The 16831-nt window shown below is 34.3% G+C and overlaps 1 protein-coding gene across 3 annotated transcripts in view; it reads left to right on the forward strand.

Annotated features, from left to right (window-relative positions):
• Positions 1 to 16831, forward strand: part of TBC1D19 (TBC1 domain family member 19) — a 46037-nt gene that overhangs the window by 23617 nt on the left and 5589 nt on the right. For all 3 annotated transcript variants that reach the window (XM_052682212.1, XM_052682214.1, XM_052682213.1), the window contains 6 exons: positions 320 to 432; positions 8808 to 8882; positions 9356 to 9418; positions 12202 to 12286; positions 14579 to 14623; positions 15881 to 15913. In XM_052682212.1, coding sequence (XP_052538172.1) covers positions 320 to 432; positions 8808 to 8882; positions 9356 to 9418; positions 12202 to 12286; positions 14579 to 14623; positions 15881 to 15913 — 414 coding nt within the window. The remainder of the gene's footprint in view (positions 1 to 319; positions 433 to 8807; positions 8883 to 9355; positions 9419 to 12201; positions 12287 to 14578; positions 14624 to 15880; positions 15914 to 16831) is intronic.

Raw genomic sequence — 16831 nt, forward strand, 5'->3', positions numbered from 1 at the left:
ATCACCTAAAACAAATATTTCCAAATGATTGCTTGCACAGAAAACTGTGATAAGCTACATAAGCAGAAAAAAGGAAGGCATTAAATTTCAATGAAATGTGTTTCTTTATAATACAATTTTTTTTTTCTATTTTTATTTTTGAATCCAGGCTAATGTCCATTTCAAATACATAGAAATGTTACAGAACTCTGTTATTTTTGGTATACATTCGATTTTTAGTACTTATAAAATAGCAATTGAGAAATAAGGAACTTGATAGCCTGATAAACTTTGGAAATCTTAAATTACTGTTGTTTATTGCTTGCTTCATTTTTTACAGTTTTAGCAGAACAAGACAGTGCTGCAGCTCAACAATATGTTCGTCAGGGATGTCCAACAGCACTCCGAGCCGATCTATGGGCCCTCATTCTGAATATTTCTAATCAGCCAGAGGTAAGGGACAAAGTGAGAGCAAAATGTGAAGGTGTATGTGTGTGAAAACACATTTTTTCTGTTCTTGGAAAAGATAATGAAATATTCTACTGAGTTTTTGCACTAACTGATACACATTCCTTTCAGAAACCTCAGTGTTGTGGTAGAGACTTTTAGGCTCTTCTCTAAGTATATAAGCAAAATACTATGGAACAGACTAATTATTTGATCTACCTAGCTTCTGAGCTTTTCCTTAATGGTGCTGACTTTCTTTCAGAGGAGACAAGAAAGAAGTCTCATAAAGATGAAATTCTCTGAAGTTTTATAAAAAGAAAACGCGCGTGCCTTTTTCCTGGCTGTTAGAACCAGTCATAGTCTGCATATACATATCTTGTAAATGGCTTTATATTTGTGGATTGTTTTCATGCCTGTTTGCACAGCAGCATTTTTTCATATTACTTTGTGAAGTCCTCAAGAATGAAATCTGTTGCAGTATTAGAAGACGATCAGTATATCTAGTATATTCATACCATAGGAAGTTAGATCCTTATTTAAGTCATTTCAGAATTGTGACTATTTTGATGCAATATTTTGATTTCAATTAAAATAACATGCAGAGATGTAAGTTTAGTCACAAATGTGGCGTTTTTACTGTATTTCATGTCCTTTGAAGCTGTTGTTACTTTCTTACAACTCTGAGGCTGGTAAGTACATTGATAAGATCTTATCCTTAAAAAAAAACCTGAATCCTGTTTGTTGACAACTTACTTAGCAAGTATTTGTGCAAAAACAAGTCTTTATTAAAATTATTTGGCCTGGAATTGGAATTACTTAGCTTATTCTTTTTTGAAAAACTCGAGCAGGCTTTTGTTTCTAGCAAATAAAGAAAGATTAAATCTTCTGTAGAAGAAGCTGTTGAAACAGTAACAAAATATTATAAATCTTAATCAAGATGTTTAACACAAGACTTTAGTTCTGTGAAATTATTAGATCAACTTGAAGTTTAGAAGTCTTTCTCTTTAAGAGAGCAGGAGTATTATCATGTGAAATTAATGTTGTTGGTTAGACTGCATTTGTTTATATCCTGCTAAGTCCTGTGTGCTCTCAGAGCATCTTTATCTTAATGTAGAAAGTGAAATAGTTGAATAACAATAATAATGAAAAAGTATAATGTTTTGATGACTGAAAGTCAATAAAATAATAATAATAAAAAGATAGAATATTTCACATTAAGTTCATGTAAAGCATGAGCTAGTATGGAAATAAATTTATCAAAATCTAGTTCCTGAAATTGATATGGACAGCTCAACAGTCGCTTTTCTTTTTAAAGGGGAACAAGCTGTATTTTCACATTCTCCTTCAGGAGATATTCTACAGGGTTCAGAGCCTTAAGAATGATCTTATTTAGCTATACGTAGGGAATTACGGTGAGACAGTGCTTTGTGGTGCAGCTGAGGTGATGTCAAGTGGCTGGAGAATGAGAAACCTCAGGAAAAAATGGTAAGTGAGGACGGATGAAATGATGTAGAACTGCAAGTTTGTCAACAGATTCAAATTGTTGAAATTAGGAACTGGAAAAGAGAGAGAAAAAAAAAAATCCCCCACATCCTTCCACATAGAACAGAAATGATTGTAAATGTAGAAAGATACCCTATATTGGAGAATATCTACTAAAACACTGAGTTTACAAATGCTTGTATAGTATGCTAAGATGACATTTTCCAAGTCTATTTCTGCATGATGTAGCATAGCGTTTGTTGTCCTGTGCTGTAAGTTACAATTGCTTTGTGGATTTTGAGTGTGAAACGCATTAAAGGAATAGGCTTTCTGACAGAGAAACTTAGTAACTGCTTGTAGACTGGTGGGGTAGCACATGAGTTACTGTAGCTGTGTTATAAGCTGAATGCCCATAGTTGACTTTATGCTTTGTTAGTGTTTCACGGAAGTATTGATGTAACTATTGCCAGAGTATTAACAACCTGAGACTTCTTCCATATACACCTTCATTTTTTTTTGCAAAATATAGCAAAGCAGTTTTCAGATGCTTGGGGCTGTTTTTTCAGTCTGCTGTGTTTTTTTAGGCTTTATTGGTTTTCCCCTTCTACCTCATATGTATTCTTTCTCTGCTAGAATTGAATTGTGTGGTTGCAAGGATTTCTTACTGTAATATTTTTGATCTGCAGTTTAGGATCTATTACATTTATAGATATGTGCATCTATAACGCAAAAGAATCACGATTTCCTTCTTTTAATCTAAAAGTTACAAGTGTTTGGTATGAGAGACATTGTGTGTGCTAGCATCAAATATTGTTATTTGGAAAAATGTATTCAATAAAGCTCAGCTTCTGTATAAAGCCAGTACACAGCCAACTAAGGGATAATACTGGCAAACTAGCAGTATAATTGGCAACTGTAAGTTCTGTGTAGTTATTTAGATGTTTTTAAAAACACTGCCTAGCAGTGAATTGTTTATTAGTTTTCATTTGTATCTGTATGTTTTAGAGAAACTGTTTAAAAAGCATTTTTGAGGTTGAAAAGTCAAGCCTTTAAAAGCCTATCTACTACTATCACATAGTGACATCTGTACAGTCAGTCCAATTTGCTGTGTGCGTGTGTGTGTGTGTATATAAAATCGTATGACCTTGTGACTGTGTGATTCAGGTTTTCCTGTGGGACATCTATCTCATTCATTGCACCAAACAGATGGCATGCAGTTACTAAAAATCTGTTAAATACTCTTTTTCCCCCCTTTCTTTTGTTACCCTATTCATCCACTGCACTCACATTCAAACAGTGCTTAGAAATTTTTTTTTTCTTAAAATTATTTCATACCTTTATTTATTTATTTATTTATTTTTGTACACTTTTGAGTTAACAGGTTGGAAATCTTAATTCGGAGAAGTCTAGCACAAAGAAATTAGTAATGCTTTACTTTATGCAGCTTTTACTGAGTATAACTTTCTAGGTTTAAAAACATAATAAGCGAGTGAGGTGCAAAGTTTGTAATAGGGCATTATGTAGCAGCATGTAACATCAGTACAGCTATTAGGCTAAGGATCAGAAGCCTTAGATTCCCACTCAGATCTCTCCTGTTCAAAAAGCTGAGAACCTAGTAACACTGTTGTTATCCTCACTGTGACTGAGGATATATTTTACATTTCACAGGAGTCTACTGAAAAGGACTACAGCTTTGGATCACAATCCAAACAGTTCTTTGATTCATTATGAATAAACAAAACTGCATTGAAACTGGTAAACATGTGATATAAGCACTGTATTGCATCCATTATGAATCCTTTTTGTTCTTGTACAGAAGTCAGTTCTTTGTACATCCAGTAAAGTCGTTCCTTGCATATCAAAACACTAAATCTGTTCTAAGTCTGAATAAAGCAGCACAATAATTCAATTTAATGTCAAGTTATTTTGACTGCTGAGATGAAAGGATCAATATTTAAATGATTAGTTGTATTTGTGATTTTAAAAAATATTTTAATAATAGCAGGAAAATCTATGGACCCTGGTAAGCCAACATAAAATATAGTTTAGTAGTTTGCTAGTTATGAAGGGAAAAGGTTATGCAAAACACTGCTCTGGAGATAGCATTAACTGGTGCCTTGGAGCCACTGTTTAACCTCAACTAAGAGTATTTTTAGAAGAATTCTTGTTTTTGCATATAAATTGAAAACTGTGTTCTCCATGTCTAGCAAAAGATAGCTCTTTGCCTTCACATCACTTTCTTCTCTGGAAGAAGCACTTCTAGAGAAATTAAAACAAGGAAATTGTAACAGAAAACATTAGATTATTGGGATCTCTTTCTCAGATTACAGTAAAGGGTGGTTGTTTCATCAAGTACCATTCAGTCATGAGCTTCATTTTGCCATTGTAGTGGTAGAAGTTACATTGTAGGTTTCCATCGTTTGTAAGATGCTTCTGCGCCACTGCTGGTAGGGAAGACAAGTTGTTAATTTTCTCTTTAAAAGAAAAGATTGCCTTTGACTTTCTGCTTAATGAGACAGAATGTGGCTATTCTGAATATTTTCCATCCAAGTTTAGTAGTATTCTAAAATTTTGTGGGTTAGTTATAAACCATTACCAATAATGAAGGGCAACTCCAAACTTTGTCATTAATTTGGGATGCATCCCACAGTAGGAAATGTTGAGGAAAAATTCTCTTTTACAGTTTGGTTCAAATTGTCTCTCCGAGGCAAAATAGCTACAAAAACACTTTCAAAGGACATTTATTCTCAAGCGTAGAGCTTTGTGTCTTTCCAATTTCTTGCTTGTTTATCATCCTAGAATACCCAGAAATAGAAAATATATATTTTCATGATTAAACAGGGGCAGTTCTCACGAACACCTTTATAAAACATGCACTCCAGCTAAAAACTTCATGAGCACATTCAGTAGTATCATCCATATTATCATTTTTTTTCTTTCAGCATGTAGTGGATAAGTAGGCAGCTAATGTGCATTTTGAGGCAGTCTTTACTGATAACACATGAAAAATTGTCAGCTGTAATTTGGGTATTATGTTGTCTCTAAATATTCTGCAGTTCAAATGTTAATGTGATATAATTTAGCTAGCTATTATTCAGTGAAATAAATGGTGGCTATATCTTGTCTATGGTTGTTGGTTAGATTTTATTTTATTTAAACTTGTAGTCATGCTTTATAGAGTAATATTTTAAGATTCCTTAAAATTATAAAATGGAAAGCTGAGACCATTCATTAAATTGCTACAACAAAGTCTGAAATAGATAGATAATTAGTTTTCAATTTAGAAATACTTTTCAATCTTTTCTAAAAGAATTGAATGATTTGATTCTTCTGATATACTTTCATATTTGAATGCCAGGTTTTGCTTTTATTCTTCTGATGTTATCTTGACATCCATCTGAGCTCTGTTTATGATTGAAATTGCCTCTAACCTTCACTTGCAGAGTCAGTTCAGGTGGATTTAGCATTCAGTTTGTTTTTGATGTTTGTTTATGTAAGGTTTCCTGGGAAACTGACAGATCCATCTGATATCACTAAATTAACTCTTGCCAATGCATTCGATGAAAAATTTGTTTTTAATGTTTTCCTTCAGTAGCAAAACAAGCACCAAGGAAAAAAGCTCAGCCTTGTGCTGTACAAACAAGTTCTAAATGATGAAGTTGTTAATGTTCTCTGCTGCTGCTTCTGTTTTCTAAACAATACATTATTGTTTTTGCTTTCAGAGTTGTAGCAGAATTCAGTTTGTTCAAGTAAAATGCAGACATTTGGGACTGTATTTGACTTACGTTAAGTAACTGGAATGGGATTTTATTGTATTTTTTAAAACGTTTTCCGTGTTTTATGCCTGAGAACATTGTAAAGACTAAAAATAATGTAGACTTACAACAGTTATTTAATGCAACCTGATCTTTTTGGCTTGAAACTCTGATTAAATATAAGCATAAATATACAGCATTTAAATATACAGCATTAGCTACATATACGTAGCAACTTAAAAGCTTGAATTGGCCTATGAGCATTAACTCATGAAGCTTCACAGATCATGAAACATAAACACTATTATCTCTGCCTCTGGGCAGGCAAGGCAAAGAGGTTAATAGATAAATCTGAAAAACAATGGGTGAAACATATTTTATTTGGGAATTTTTAAGTAAAAATGTCACTCATTTGCTGTTGAGCTTTGAGGGCAGTAACTTCAGGTACTTTTCCTATTGACTTTACAGTTCTCTGAAGACGTAATCCATCTGATCTAAATGCACAATTCTAGGGTGATTTCATAATCTGCAAGATTAGATGCTACTGAAGCATGATTTGTATTATCTTAAGCTAGTTAGGTTGCAAGTGATAGTGACTAGAAAGACAACACAGAAGAGTGGCTCAAGACATGATATTTGTACCATATATGTATAAAATATCCTTGGAGATATGATTCTGAGCATGACCAAAACTTCCCCAGCAAGAAAGGAGAGTTCTGTTAATCAGAGTTCTCCAAGCTGTGGTTTCCTGTTGGCCAGAAGCCTTTCAATTCTTGAAGAGGCTCAAGATGCACTTTTCTGGGGGGTTCCTTGTCAGAGAGGCTTCCTTTTTCTGACTGGTATTCTGAGCCGCCTAACTCTTGCAATGTGTAAGCAGCCTGCGTGCCTTGGAACAAGCAATTTTTGCTTTATTGAATCTTACTCTAAACTACTGGCCCATAATTACATGGGAGCCTGATGACGATCAAGAAGAAATTTATCGCAGCTTCTTATGTTGTGCTGTTTAGTACAGCTCTCTACTAAAGAACATGTAATTATTTGAAAATTATTGATGAAGAACTGCTGATTCTAGTTCAGTTCTATCTCTATCGTGAGTTCTTCGAGTGATTATTTGTAAATAAGTTAAACTTTTTGTGTCTCATTTTTTGGTTTGTAGAAAAGGAGATCATAATGCTTCTGTTTGACTGCAGACTATGCTACACAAACTGTCTTGCTGTTTCTTGCCTATATAGAGCAACAGAAGACTTCATTCTAATCTTGGAATGTTCTAATTGGACTTCATTCCAGTGTTGGAAATGAGCTTCAGAGTTCATCACCTTGCTGCCTTGAGTATCTGTAGTTTGGAATCTTTTTGGATGATTAGATTTTAGAGAGAAGTTGACACCTACAGCAAACCACTCATCTTCTTCCCATTCTTTCTGAATATTTTCTTGAAGTTAAAACTCTTCTTACTATTTGGTTATGCATATTTGAGAAATTGGCTATACGTTTCCTAACAGATTTGAATGCTGCCTCGGTTATAAACTTTGTGAAATATCAAGCACGTTAGTGCTTGTGGAATACTTTTAAGGCATCTTACTTGCATAACAGCAGAAACAGTTCATTCCACAATATGCTGAGTGCTGGTTGTTGTTGTTTGTTTGTTTGTTTGTTTGTTTTTTGCAAGCTTCATCTGTCATAATATGTGCAGGTATTTGAGATAGGAAAAAGAAAAATAGAAAAACTTCATGTATTATTTTTTTCAACAATGCTGCACTTATATATACTAATGCTTTAAAATTCTAACATGAATATTAGAGTAGTTATCTGTAGCATTTGAAAACTGTGCTACATTCAGACTGCTACTAGTTTATATTTAGTAAATATTTGTGTCACCCTTTCTAAAGAATTAGTGTACTATTTATACTTTTTTTTTCCATCCCCTCATTCCCTATGGTAGCTACCAGTACTTAAGGAATAATGCATTTATCCTCATTTCAAATTAAGTGTAATGTATTTCAAATTAAGTACTGTATTAATTCTAATAACTTTCTAAGTGCATGCTATTAACCACTTGCCAGTTTTTGATCAGTGCAAAGAGCAGTTGCAATGTTCCTTGGGGCCTTCTCTCTCCTTTCTCTCATTCTCTCCTTCTATAATGCTGTTTTCAAATTTCACCTTCTCTTTTTTTTTTTTTTTTCTTGAAATCCTTACTCCAGTCTTGCATCTTTTGCAAAGGAATCAGCAATATTATGTAAATCTAGTAATATACAGACTTCTCTGTGGTGTCAGGAGAAACACACTGAAATTTAAAAAAAAACATTGTAAAGACCTCAGGACTGATAATTTAGTTAATATGTTATTACAAATTCATCTAAAACAATTTGAAACAATAATATTCAATTCTTGGCATAATGGCAGAGATGTATTTATGAATTACATGAGGATAGTGCAAGATGTCACATCTCTTTCTTCCACTGCAAGCTCTTTCTAAGAAGAAAGGGATAAAATAAAAAACACAAAGAAATGTTTGTTCTTTTAATTTCTTGTTGTTTCCCCTGTATTCATCTTATGTATGCATTCAGGAAATAATTCAAGTTTTAAAACAAATCTGAGTTATTTGTATTCTTCACAAGATTTTTGATACGTTTAATCGTGATTTTATCTTTCAACATTTTAAAAATGCAGAGACTCAGATTAGTGTAAAATATTTGCTGCATCTCAGTAACACTAGAAGATATGACATAACTCATTAATGGAGAGATGCTTGAAAATAGATGTTAACAACTGAAGAAATATGGCAGTGATTTTAGCATAAAAACAGTTTCGACTGTTTAGTGACCCAAAAGTTGGAAGATGAGAATCTTTGGTTTGAATTAGTTCCTCCATTCTCATCCTATTAATTATGTAATAATTAATTAATAATAAAAATAATTAATGAATAAACATAAAGGGGAGTTCACTTTATGAAGTCTCAAATACATGCCTCATCTCTGGAGCCTTTTAAGCAGCTATAGAGTGCTTCCTAAATTATGCAGTGAGACTTTGAGCTCAATACATGCTTTTAATTTTTCTGTATTATTATTATTAGAAATCATCTTTCATACTTTGAACATAAATTACAATTTTGTCTCCGGCTGATGATGATAATATTTTCAATTTTAGGATATCTTGTATTATGAGCAGCTCAAGTCAAATGTGATTCAGCATGACCTTTTAGTGGACAGCTTGATTTACAAAGTAAGTAATCCATTAAGTGATTTATATAGTCATCACAGCAGTATCTTGTTTGCAGGTTTTTTTTGTTTGTTTTCTTTCTTTTTTTTAACAAAGAAAATGTTGCATAGTTTTGTTTTAAGAAGTGTCAGAGTGATTACAGTGAATTATTGTAATCTCTCTCCTTGTTCCTGCAATGTCTCTTGTGTAAAGCATTTGTTTAAACTGTAGAAGAAACAGTCATAGAGAAAACAGTAACTTCATTTTGAGGAATAAATGATTTCTGAAGTAAAATAGCACTGGGGCCCAAATGATTTTGTTTCAAATTTCAATTCTAAATACTTCAATAATCCACTTAATATCTTGGTTTTGCATTTTACATATGGATTATATGCTTAACCGTAAGCTTTTTCATTATTAAGTGGTGAAACAGTGTTTCTTACCATTGTGTTTAGTTAAGTCTTTCACCTTCAAACTGCTTCATTTTTTAATTTCAGGATGTAAAGCTAACAGCAAGCAATGATGACTACTATTTTGTATTTGAGGATTATTTATATCAGGTATGTAACTTCATTTTTCTATCAGAGAAGCTAGAGAGCACACTGCTGTGGCAGTATATAGCAGGACCCTAGACACGTGTGTTGGCTGCATTATGTATATCTTCCCTTCAGAGTATCAGTGCTGCAAACAAACCTTGTACGTTTGGACAGATTAAGCATGACTTGCTTCTAAAAACTCCTGAAGGACCCTCAATCATCCTTCCAATACCAAAAATATGAAGTCAGCTATATTCTTTCTTTTTCTAGCTTGGTAACAGTAAAAATGAATGAATGAACAGAATAGCAGATTAACAGAAGGTGTGGCACACAGAGATATCAAGAGTTGAGAATTTCCAGTCTAAAAACAAAAACATTTCTTTACAGCTCTTAGTGTGACATACTGCAATAAGCACAAAAGATACTTTATTGACCTATTTTTAAACTGAGCACATTGGTTCTGTGTAAGGTAATGATGTGTATGGTTACTTCTAAGCTTCCTCCCATACTAAAGCTGCTACTTGCAATAGGGAGTACAGCTAATTTATGTAGGATTATCTTCATTGCTGCCTGTCAGATATCATTGAACAGGAGATTACATTTATGAATTTCCTAATGTGTACTTGATTGCAGTGTCAACATAAATGTCATGCAGCAAACTTCACATTCCCTTGTTTTTTCCAGTTTCATTAGTCACACTTGTTAGGTCAGACTTGCTTTTTTTTTTTAGAGCTACGTGAAACAGTTCTTCTTTGATGGTAGTATGTAAAACTGCCAATAATATGGAGAACTAACAAAAACTATCCTTAATGTAGTTTATTCCATATGAATAAAAAAATGGGGGTTACTATTTAAACATGCTATTCAATCATGTCTACGTATGATATTTTTAACACAGTGATTGTTTAAACATTTACATTAAAAATCACAACCTCAAAAAACTATAGTTTATTTTACTTAAAATAGTTACAAAGGTAACATCTGCATCTGATTTCTTTAAAATTAATTACAATTTTAAAAAATAACCCCACAGTGACATATCTTGGATTATCATATCCAATAGTTTATCAGACATTTCTGTACTTAATAAGGGGTTGTGTCATTATTCTTACAGCAGCATCATTTCTGTGAATGAGAAAAATAACGTACGAAGAGAGAAACTTGTACAACTGTGACTTTGTGTCAGATGTTCTTATTTTAATACTTGAATCTTACATCCCTTATAACTAGTATGTGCAGAGAGCCTCACCCAGAAGTTTCAGTGTAGTCAGAACTTGTGTTTGGGTTGGAGTCTACTTCTTATAAAGTTACGTGGTCTTAAAGACCTGCAGATTCTGATGCTGGGCACTGTAATCCCCCTCTGTGGGCGAGAGAGGCTTCAAATAAGGTTACATTCTTTCCCCTATGAGGACAGAATTTATGTCCCTTCTAGATTAGTTCCTCTTTCTTTCACCTCAGTTAACATATATAGAGAATTACGTTTGCCTGTGTATTGTTATTGTCAGTTGTATTTTGGCAGCTGTGAAAATGACCGTGTATTGCACAAAAATAATATTTAGCTTAAACTGTTCAAGATAAAGGAATTATTTATTTTTTAAAAGATGTTTGTATCTGAGAAGTAATTTTGAGATTCATGAAAAGGAAATTTCTCAAATATGCCTTGCTTCCAAAAAAATAAAAAAGAGTGGTCGTCAGAGGTCACAGTTTTGCGTGTTTCCTTTCGATAATGCTGATCTCTGGAAAATGTTTGCAATAATTTGTTGAAGGAAAACTCCATTTGTTTTACTCATAAGAAATTATGTAGTAAAACACCATATAAACAATTCCACATCTTACACCTTGGCTGCAGTTTAAGGAGAAACTGTTGAAAGCTGCAAGAATAGCGGGTTTAGTTATTTAAGTCAGCAAATTGTAGGTTGTTTTACTTCTGCCCTCTTGTGTCCATTCTGGATAACACAGTCTCTCATTGCATGAAAACAGGAACATTTTTCAGTTGTGTACAGGATGAGATTCTTTATTGTTGTGGGTTTTTTTCTTCTAGGAATGCTTTTAATATTTAATTTTTTACTCAGTTGCTATGAACAGTAAATTGTTTCTTTACGTAAGCAGTGAAAAATACAGATGTATTTTGTAAAATACAGTATGAATTTCAGAACTTAAGCATATGACGTGAACATTCTCACTTGTTCTTTTGGAAAGTACTGAACAGTGAAAGCATTCTGCAAAGCTGATGGGAATGGTAGAGAATATGAGGATCAGTCCTCTGGAAATGCATGTATATTACAACATAAACTCTTCATTTGCATATGCTCCTACTTGGACTTCCCTAAGTCATAGTAACCAAATGGAAAAATGACCTATTAGACATCAGAGCAGCCAAGTGCATGCACTGCACTTTAATTACACAGCCACTTTAATGACTGTGATTAATGGGAAGGGGGGAACTAAGCAAAAACTGAAGACAGTACTTTTGAAACATTCCAGAATGTTCCAATGCTGATTATTCAGGTGTATATCAGTATGACATGACAGAAGGGAGTAAACTGCTTCATAGAGGCAAAGAGGAAGATTGGAGGATGTGGGTGTTTTGCTGACAACAAATGAATGTGAAGATGATATCATAGCAAACTCCAGATGAGTCTAGAAGTTTTAATGAGACACTAAATGGAGCTGGTCAATAGCCTTCAACCATATTAGCGTTCTTCAGTAGCATCTTACAAGTGCTAATGAAAGTGGGTGCATGAATCTCTATTTGGCATTTCTTTGTTGATTGTCAGCTGATTTTTTTTTTATGCTGTCTTCTACAGGTATTACTCTGTTTTTCACGAGATACTTCAGTATTGGAGCACTTTGCTTACAGCAGTGCTACTCCACCTAAATCATACATACAAGGTAATAGGAGTTGTTTTAAAAAAGAATACAGTATGTGAATTCCTTTTGTGTTCATTACACCTGTTAGACTGCATTTAAAAGATTATCAGTAAGGAACATCACGCATCCAGATGACATCTTCACAGGTTCTATTACTGCAGTTTAGAAACTTATTGCATTACACCCAGATTGCAGTGACGTAATTTTATGGTAGTTTTCTGTGTGTAATTATTCAATGCTTTTCCAAAACAAATTAAAACCCCATCTACGACAGTATAGTAGAATTGTGACATCTGTCATCAGCTGGGATAGAAATTTATATATACATCATTGTCCTCAGCAACTTCAACAGATTTATTAACTGGAAGTGGGGGTAGAGTGTTATCTTCCCAAAGCAGTGCGTTTGGAAGGTATTTGTAGACAGGAACAGAACACGCTGAAGAACATTAGGCTCTGTTACATAGGCTGGAAGAGTACAGCTCTGCCAAGCAGGCTTACACAGATTTTTTTCATTGCACTGTGTATTCCAGAGTTTTACCCAGCCTTTGGATTTATTTCTCTCTGAATCTGATTTTTTTATTTTTTCTGGTAACTTAATAGTCTTAAATTTATCACTTCAGTCCACTTGCCCTCTCAGCCAGCTTCTGCCATGCTTCTGAGCTCTACTGTGTTGTTTCTTAGATCAGCACCTCCTTTGGCTTTACCCAGAGATTCACTATTTTGTCTTTTTCCTTGAACCCTTCAACCATCCAATGCCTTTTTTTTTTTATTTTTTATTTTATTTTTTTTAATACATATATTTCATTTAGATTTACCTTCTCCATTACCATTTTCTTCCTTGGTCCCTAGTTCTGCTATATGTAACCTAGTGGATACCAAGTACTTTTTTTTTTGGCATAAACTCTGCACACTTTGTTTTCCATGTGCTGCTACGTGTGTCACTAGAGCCAATGATTATTTTGTGATTATTTTTTTATTCCTTTCTTATTGCTTTGTAGGTCTTTTTTTCTCTCTCTTTGAATGAAGTAAGCAGCTTACTTTACCTACTGCCAGAAACTAGCAAGGGGCTCACCTGAGAGCAGAACAGCAGTGGGGTCTGGGTCTCATTTCAGGCATAGAGCCATGGCAGCCCAGAAACACTACTATTCTATTTATTCCAAAGCAAATCTGAAGAATGAAGTTGCTGAAATCTAAGTCTTTGCTGAGCATGTGCAGCATAAATCTGCAACGCTTGTAGGTCCTATTTTTGGCTAATTTTCCAAGAGAAATGTTTCATGCTAAAAATAATCAGCTTCCAATTTACAACTCCCAGTTACAGGCAAGCAAACAATTGAAAGGAAAAGTAAAATTACTTGGTATTTTAATGAAACAATTGATTTTTGTAATTGGAAAATACTGGATTTTGTTTTCATGGTTAGGGGGCAAGAGCTTCACAGATTCATTTTGAATTTAATTCTGTCAATTTGTTCTATAGGAGAATATTTAAGTCCAAATTAATTTGAACCTGGCAAAAGTTCCTGTGCCGTTCTTCTGTGTAGAAAGAACAAAATGCAAAGAGATCTGCAGGACCTGTGAATATCCTATACATTTTCACATAAATTGTTATAGTTGAATTTCTCATTTTAAAACAGAGAAATAAAGGAAAGTTTTTAAGTAATTGTAAAATGCTTAAAAACCTTTTTTATAGTGCTAAATAAATTGTGAAAATTTTTATAGCAGATTTACAATACTGTTGACTAATATGAGATGTTCATTTTGCAGGGAAGAGAAAACTGGCATGTTTAATCTGTATAGTCAATGTTTGTCTTAATTATTCTTTTGTATCCAATAGATCACTTTTTTTTTGTTTTGATTTATCACAGCTGTACCATGCATCTTCCTCTCTGTTGAACACTTAATGAAATCCTAAATATCTGGTCTTTTATCTGTATGTTTTTATCTGGTGTTCTTCTGCCTTTTTAAGTGACTTTCCTGTCCCTAAATTAGCTTGACAGACTTTTCCCTCTAACTTAACTGTCTTCAAGGACTGCAGCAAGCACCTTTAGAGCTCTGTAATATTACACCCCAATCAAAATTCTTGTTCTTTTTTTTCGGTTGTTTATCATCCTGCCTTGTTGGTGCTGCTTTTTTGTTTTACATTTGAGAGTGTGTTCGTCCTATTGCATTGCTTACATGCTTTTGGACAGTATCAAATGATCAGTAACACTTGTAGTTATAATTTTTATAATTGTCACTTAAATCTGTTTTTTCACTTACATCTATACACCTTTTAACAATTGCATTGCATTTTAATTGTTGTTTGATGATTCACAGGAAAACTTGGAATAGAAGAGTATGCTGTTTTCTATCCACCAAATGGTAAGAATGATACTATTGCCTCCTCTAGCGGTAGGTTGGAAAGGTACAGGATGTGTTTTTCCTCAAATACGTGTTAACCTCTTTTTCTGTTTCAAAGTGTGTTTTACTGTTATTCTGCCAAATTCATTAATTTAAAGGATTGAGTTGGACTGAAGCTAATGCAGAAGCACAGTCAGCCTGTTGTTAATAGTGACATGAAGTTTGTCACAATTAGAGGGAAAGAGGGAAAGCAACGTCTGGTGTGGCAGCTTGTACTCCAGTGACAGAGGATCATCCACTTAGAGGATCTGAAAGATACATCCTGATCCCCAGCTTTTCAATGCTCTGTACACCATGTTTGAAAGTCACTTTTCCTTTCAAAATTAGCGTTCATTTTAGAAATGCAGATCTAACAAATCAACTTTAAATCAATATCTTTGCAGTTGTTACATCAGTTGTTAATTTTTTTTTCTTCAGCTTTTATTTTGTTCATTTCAGTTCTGATCTGTTGAAACCTCACCTTATTTTTGTGCCACATTTAAAACTCAAGCTCACTGCTATTGCTTTCAAGGCCTCACATCACCAATGTTATATCCTTCTCTGCCTTCTCTGTCCCAGTGATGTCAGTGACAGCATGTTTGTTTGCTCCCCTTTCTTCCGTTTTTGCCTCCACATTTCTTTGCAGCTTTATAGCCATGAAGGTCCTTATGACCTCTTGTCAAAACAGTTCCCTCTCATTGGTCCTGTGGAAAATTAATGAATGGGAGCTGAGATCAGTTGCAAAGGAGGAGAGAACTGTCATACAGCTGCCAACTCCTCTAAATGTTTTGTCTGAGTACTATAAGTAACTATAAGTTACTGGAAGTCTTGGCCTTTTTTTTTTTTTTTTTTCCAGCTCCCTCCTTGTCACTGCATGACATTTACTGGTTGTCATTTAACTGAAATTAGCTTCTGATTTCATCAGAGCTTATCCTTAGTAACTTCATGGAAACAGCTTTACATGGCTTTCTAGGAACTATAGCATGTGTTACGATGCACCGTTGGTGGTAGTGAAGTAAATAATCTAATTTATCTAATATCTAAGTATTATTACCTAATACTTAGATACAAGCTAGAGATCTAAGGCTGTGGGTGCTATAACAAAGCTATATCTTATCCCTGTAGTGGGCAGAATACAATTTAGAAACAGGGGGAAGATACCTGGATAAAAACACATTTCTAGCATGGATAAAAAAACAAATTAGAAGAAGAATAGTAAAAGAAATCTTTGTTTTCTAGGTGTCATCCCATTTCATGGCTTTTCTATGTATGGTAAGTGTGATATTTAACAGTCAGGGATTTCTTTTTATTGTATCATAGTTTAAGGCTGTATGTACCTTTCTGTAAGTATATTGCTCTCTATATTCTATTTTTGTGTATACAAAAGCTGTTGTATGTGATTCTTCCAAGCTGCTTCTACTTCCTCACATTATGATTTTATATCATATGCTGTTTGAGAGCTAAATACTGAGCTGTTGGCCTCCAAGTCAAAAGTAGATTTTAATGTATATGACTAGAGGGACAAAGTTCATTTGCAGAGTTCTCTTTTTCTCATGCTTCGTGTCTTCTAGGTAGACCAATTTATCTGTCAGTCTTAAAAACATGAATTATGTGAAAGGCCTGCTGCTATATTTGTCTTCAAATAGGAGTTAAAGGACTGTTAAGTGATAGGTTGGTTGCTGTTGCCCTGCACAGATGACAGTTTGATTATCAACAAGATTTCCAGGAAGACAGCAGAAAAATCCCCCAGTTCTCAGATGTAACAAGGCAACAAGACATGTTATATAGCAGATGTACTGCAGAGAGGTGCTCAGACACCATGAGAGTATGTGTTACAGGTTTCCAGAGCTGGCGGTGGTGGTGATGGTGTTGGTCTTTTTGTTTGGTTTTTTTTGGGGGGGGGAGGGGCGGTGCGGTGCAGGATGTTATAACAGTGGTATTTGGGCTAGCAGAGAAGACTATCCAGACTATCCTTAAAATGCCATATTTAGCTACTGTATGGGAACTGCTGAATCATGGCCTGAACCTCTGATTGATCATCTGAGGCAAGCAATGAGTCAGCCACCGGAGCACAGGTGAAGGCAATTCACCTGTGCTGCCAGAAGGAGTGGAGCCTGGCTGCACCTCTCCTAGACCCATTTAAGAGCTGACTACCAGTGGGGAAGAATCTCTTCTGGAGATCCCTCCTCT

Source organism: Tympanuchus pallidicinctus, unplaced genomic scaffold (genome assembly GCF_026119805.1).
Source record: "Tympanuchus pallidicinctus isolate F22 unplaced genomic scaffold, pur_lepc_1.0 scaffold2, whole genome shotgun sequence".
NCBI lineage: Eukaryota > Metazoa > Chordata > Aves > Galliformes > Phasianidae > Tympanuchus > Tympanuchus pallidicinctus.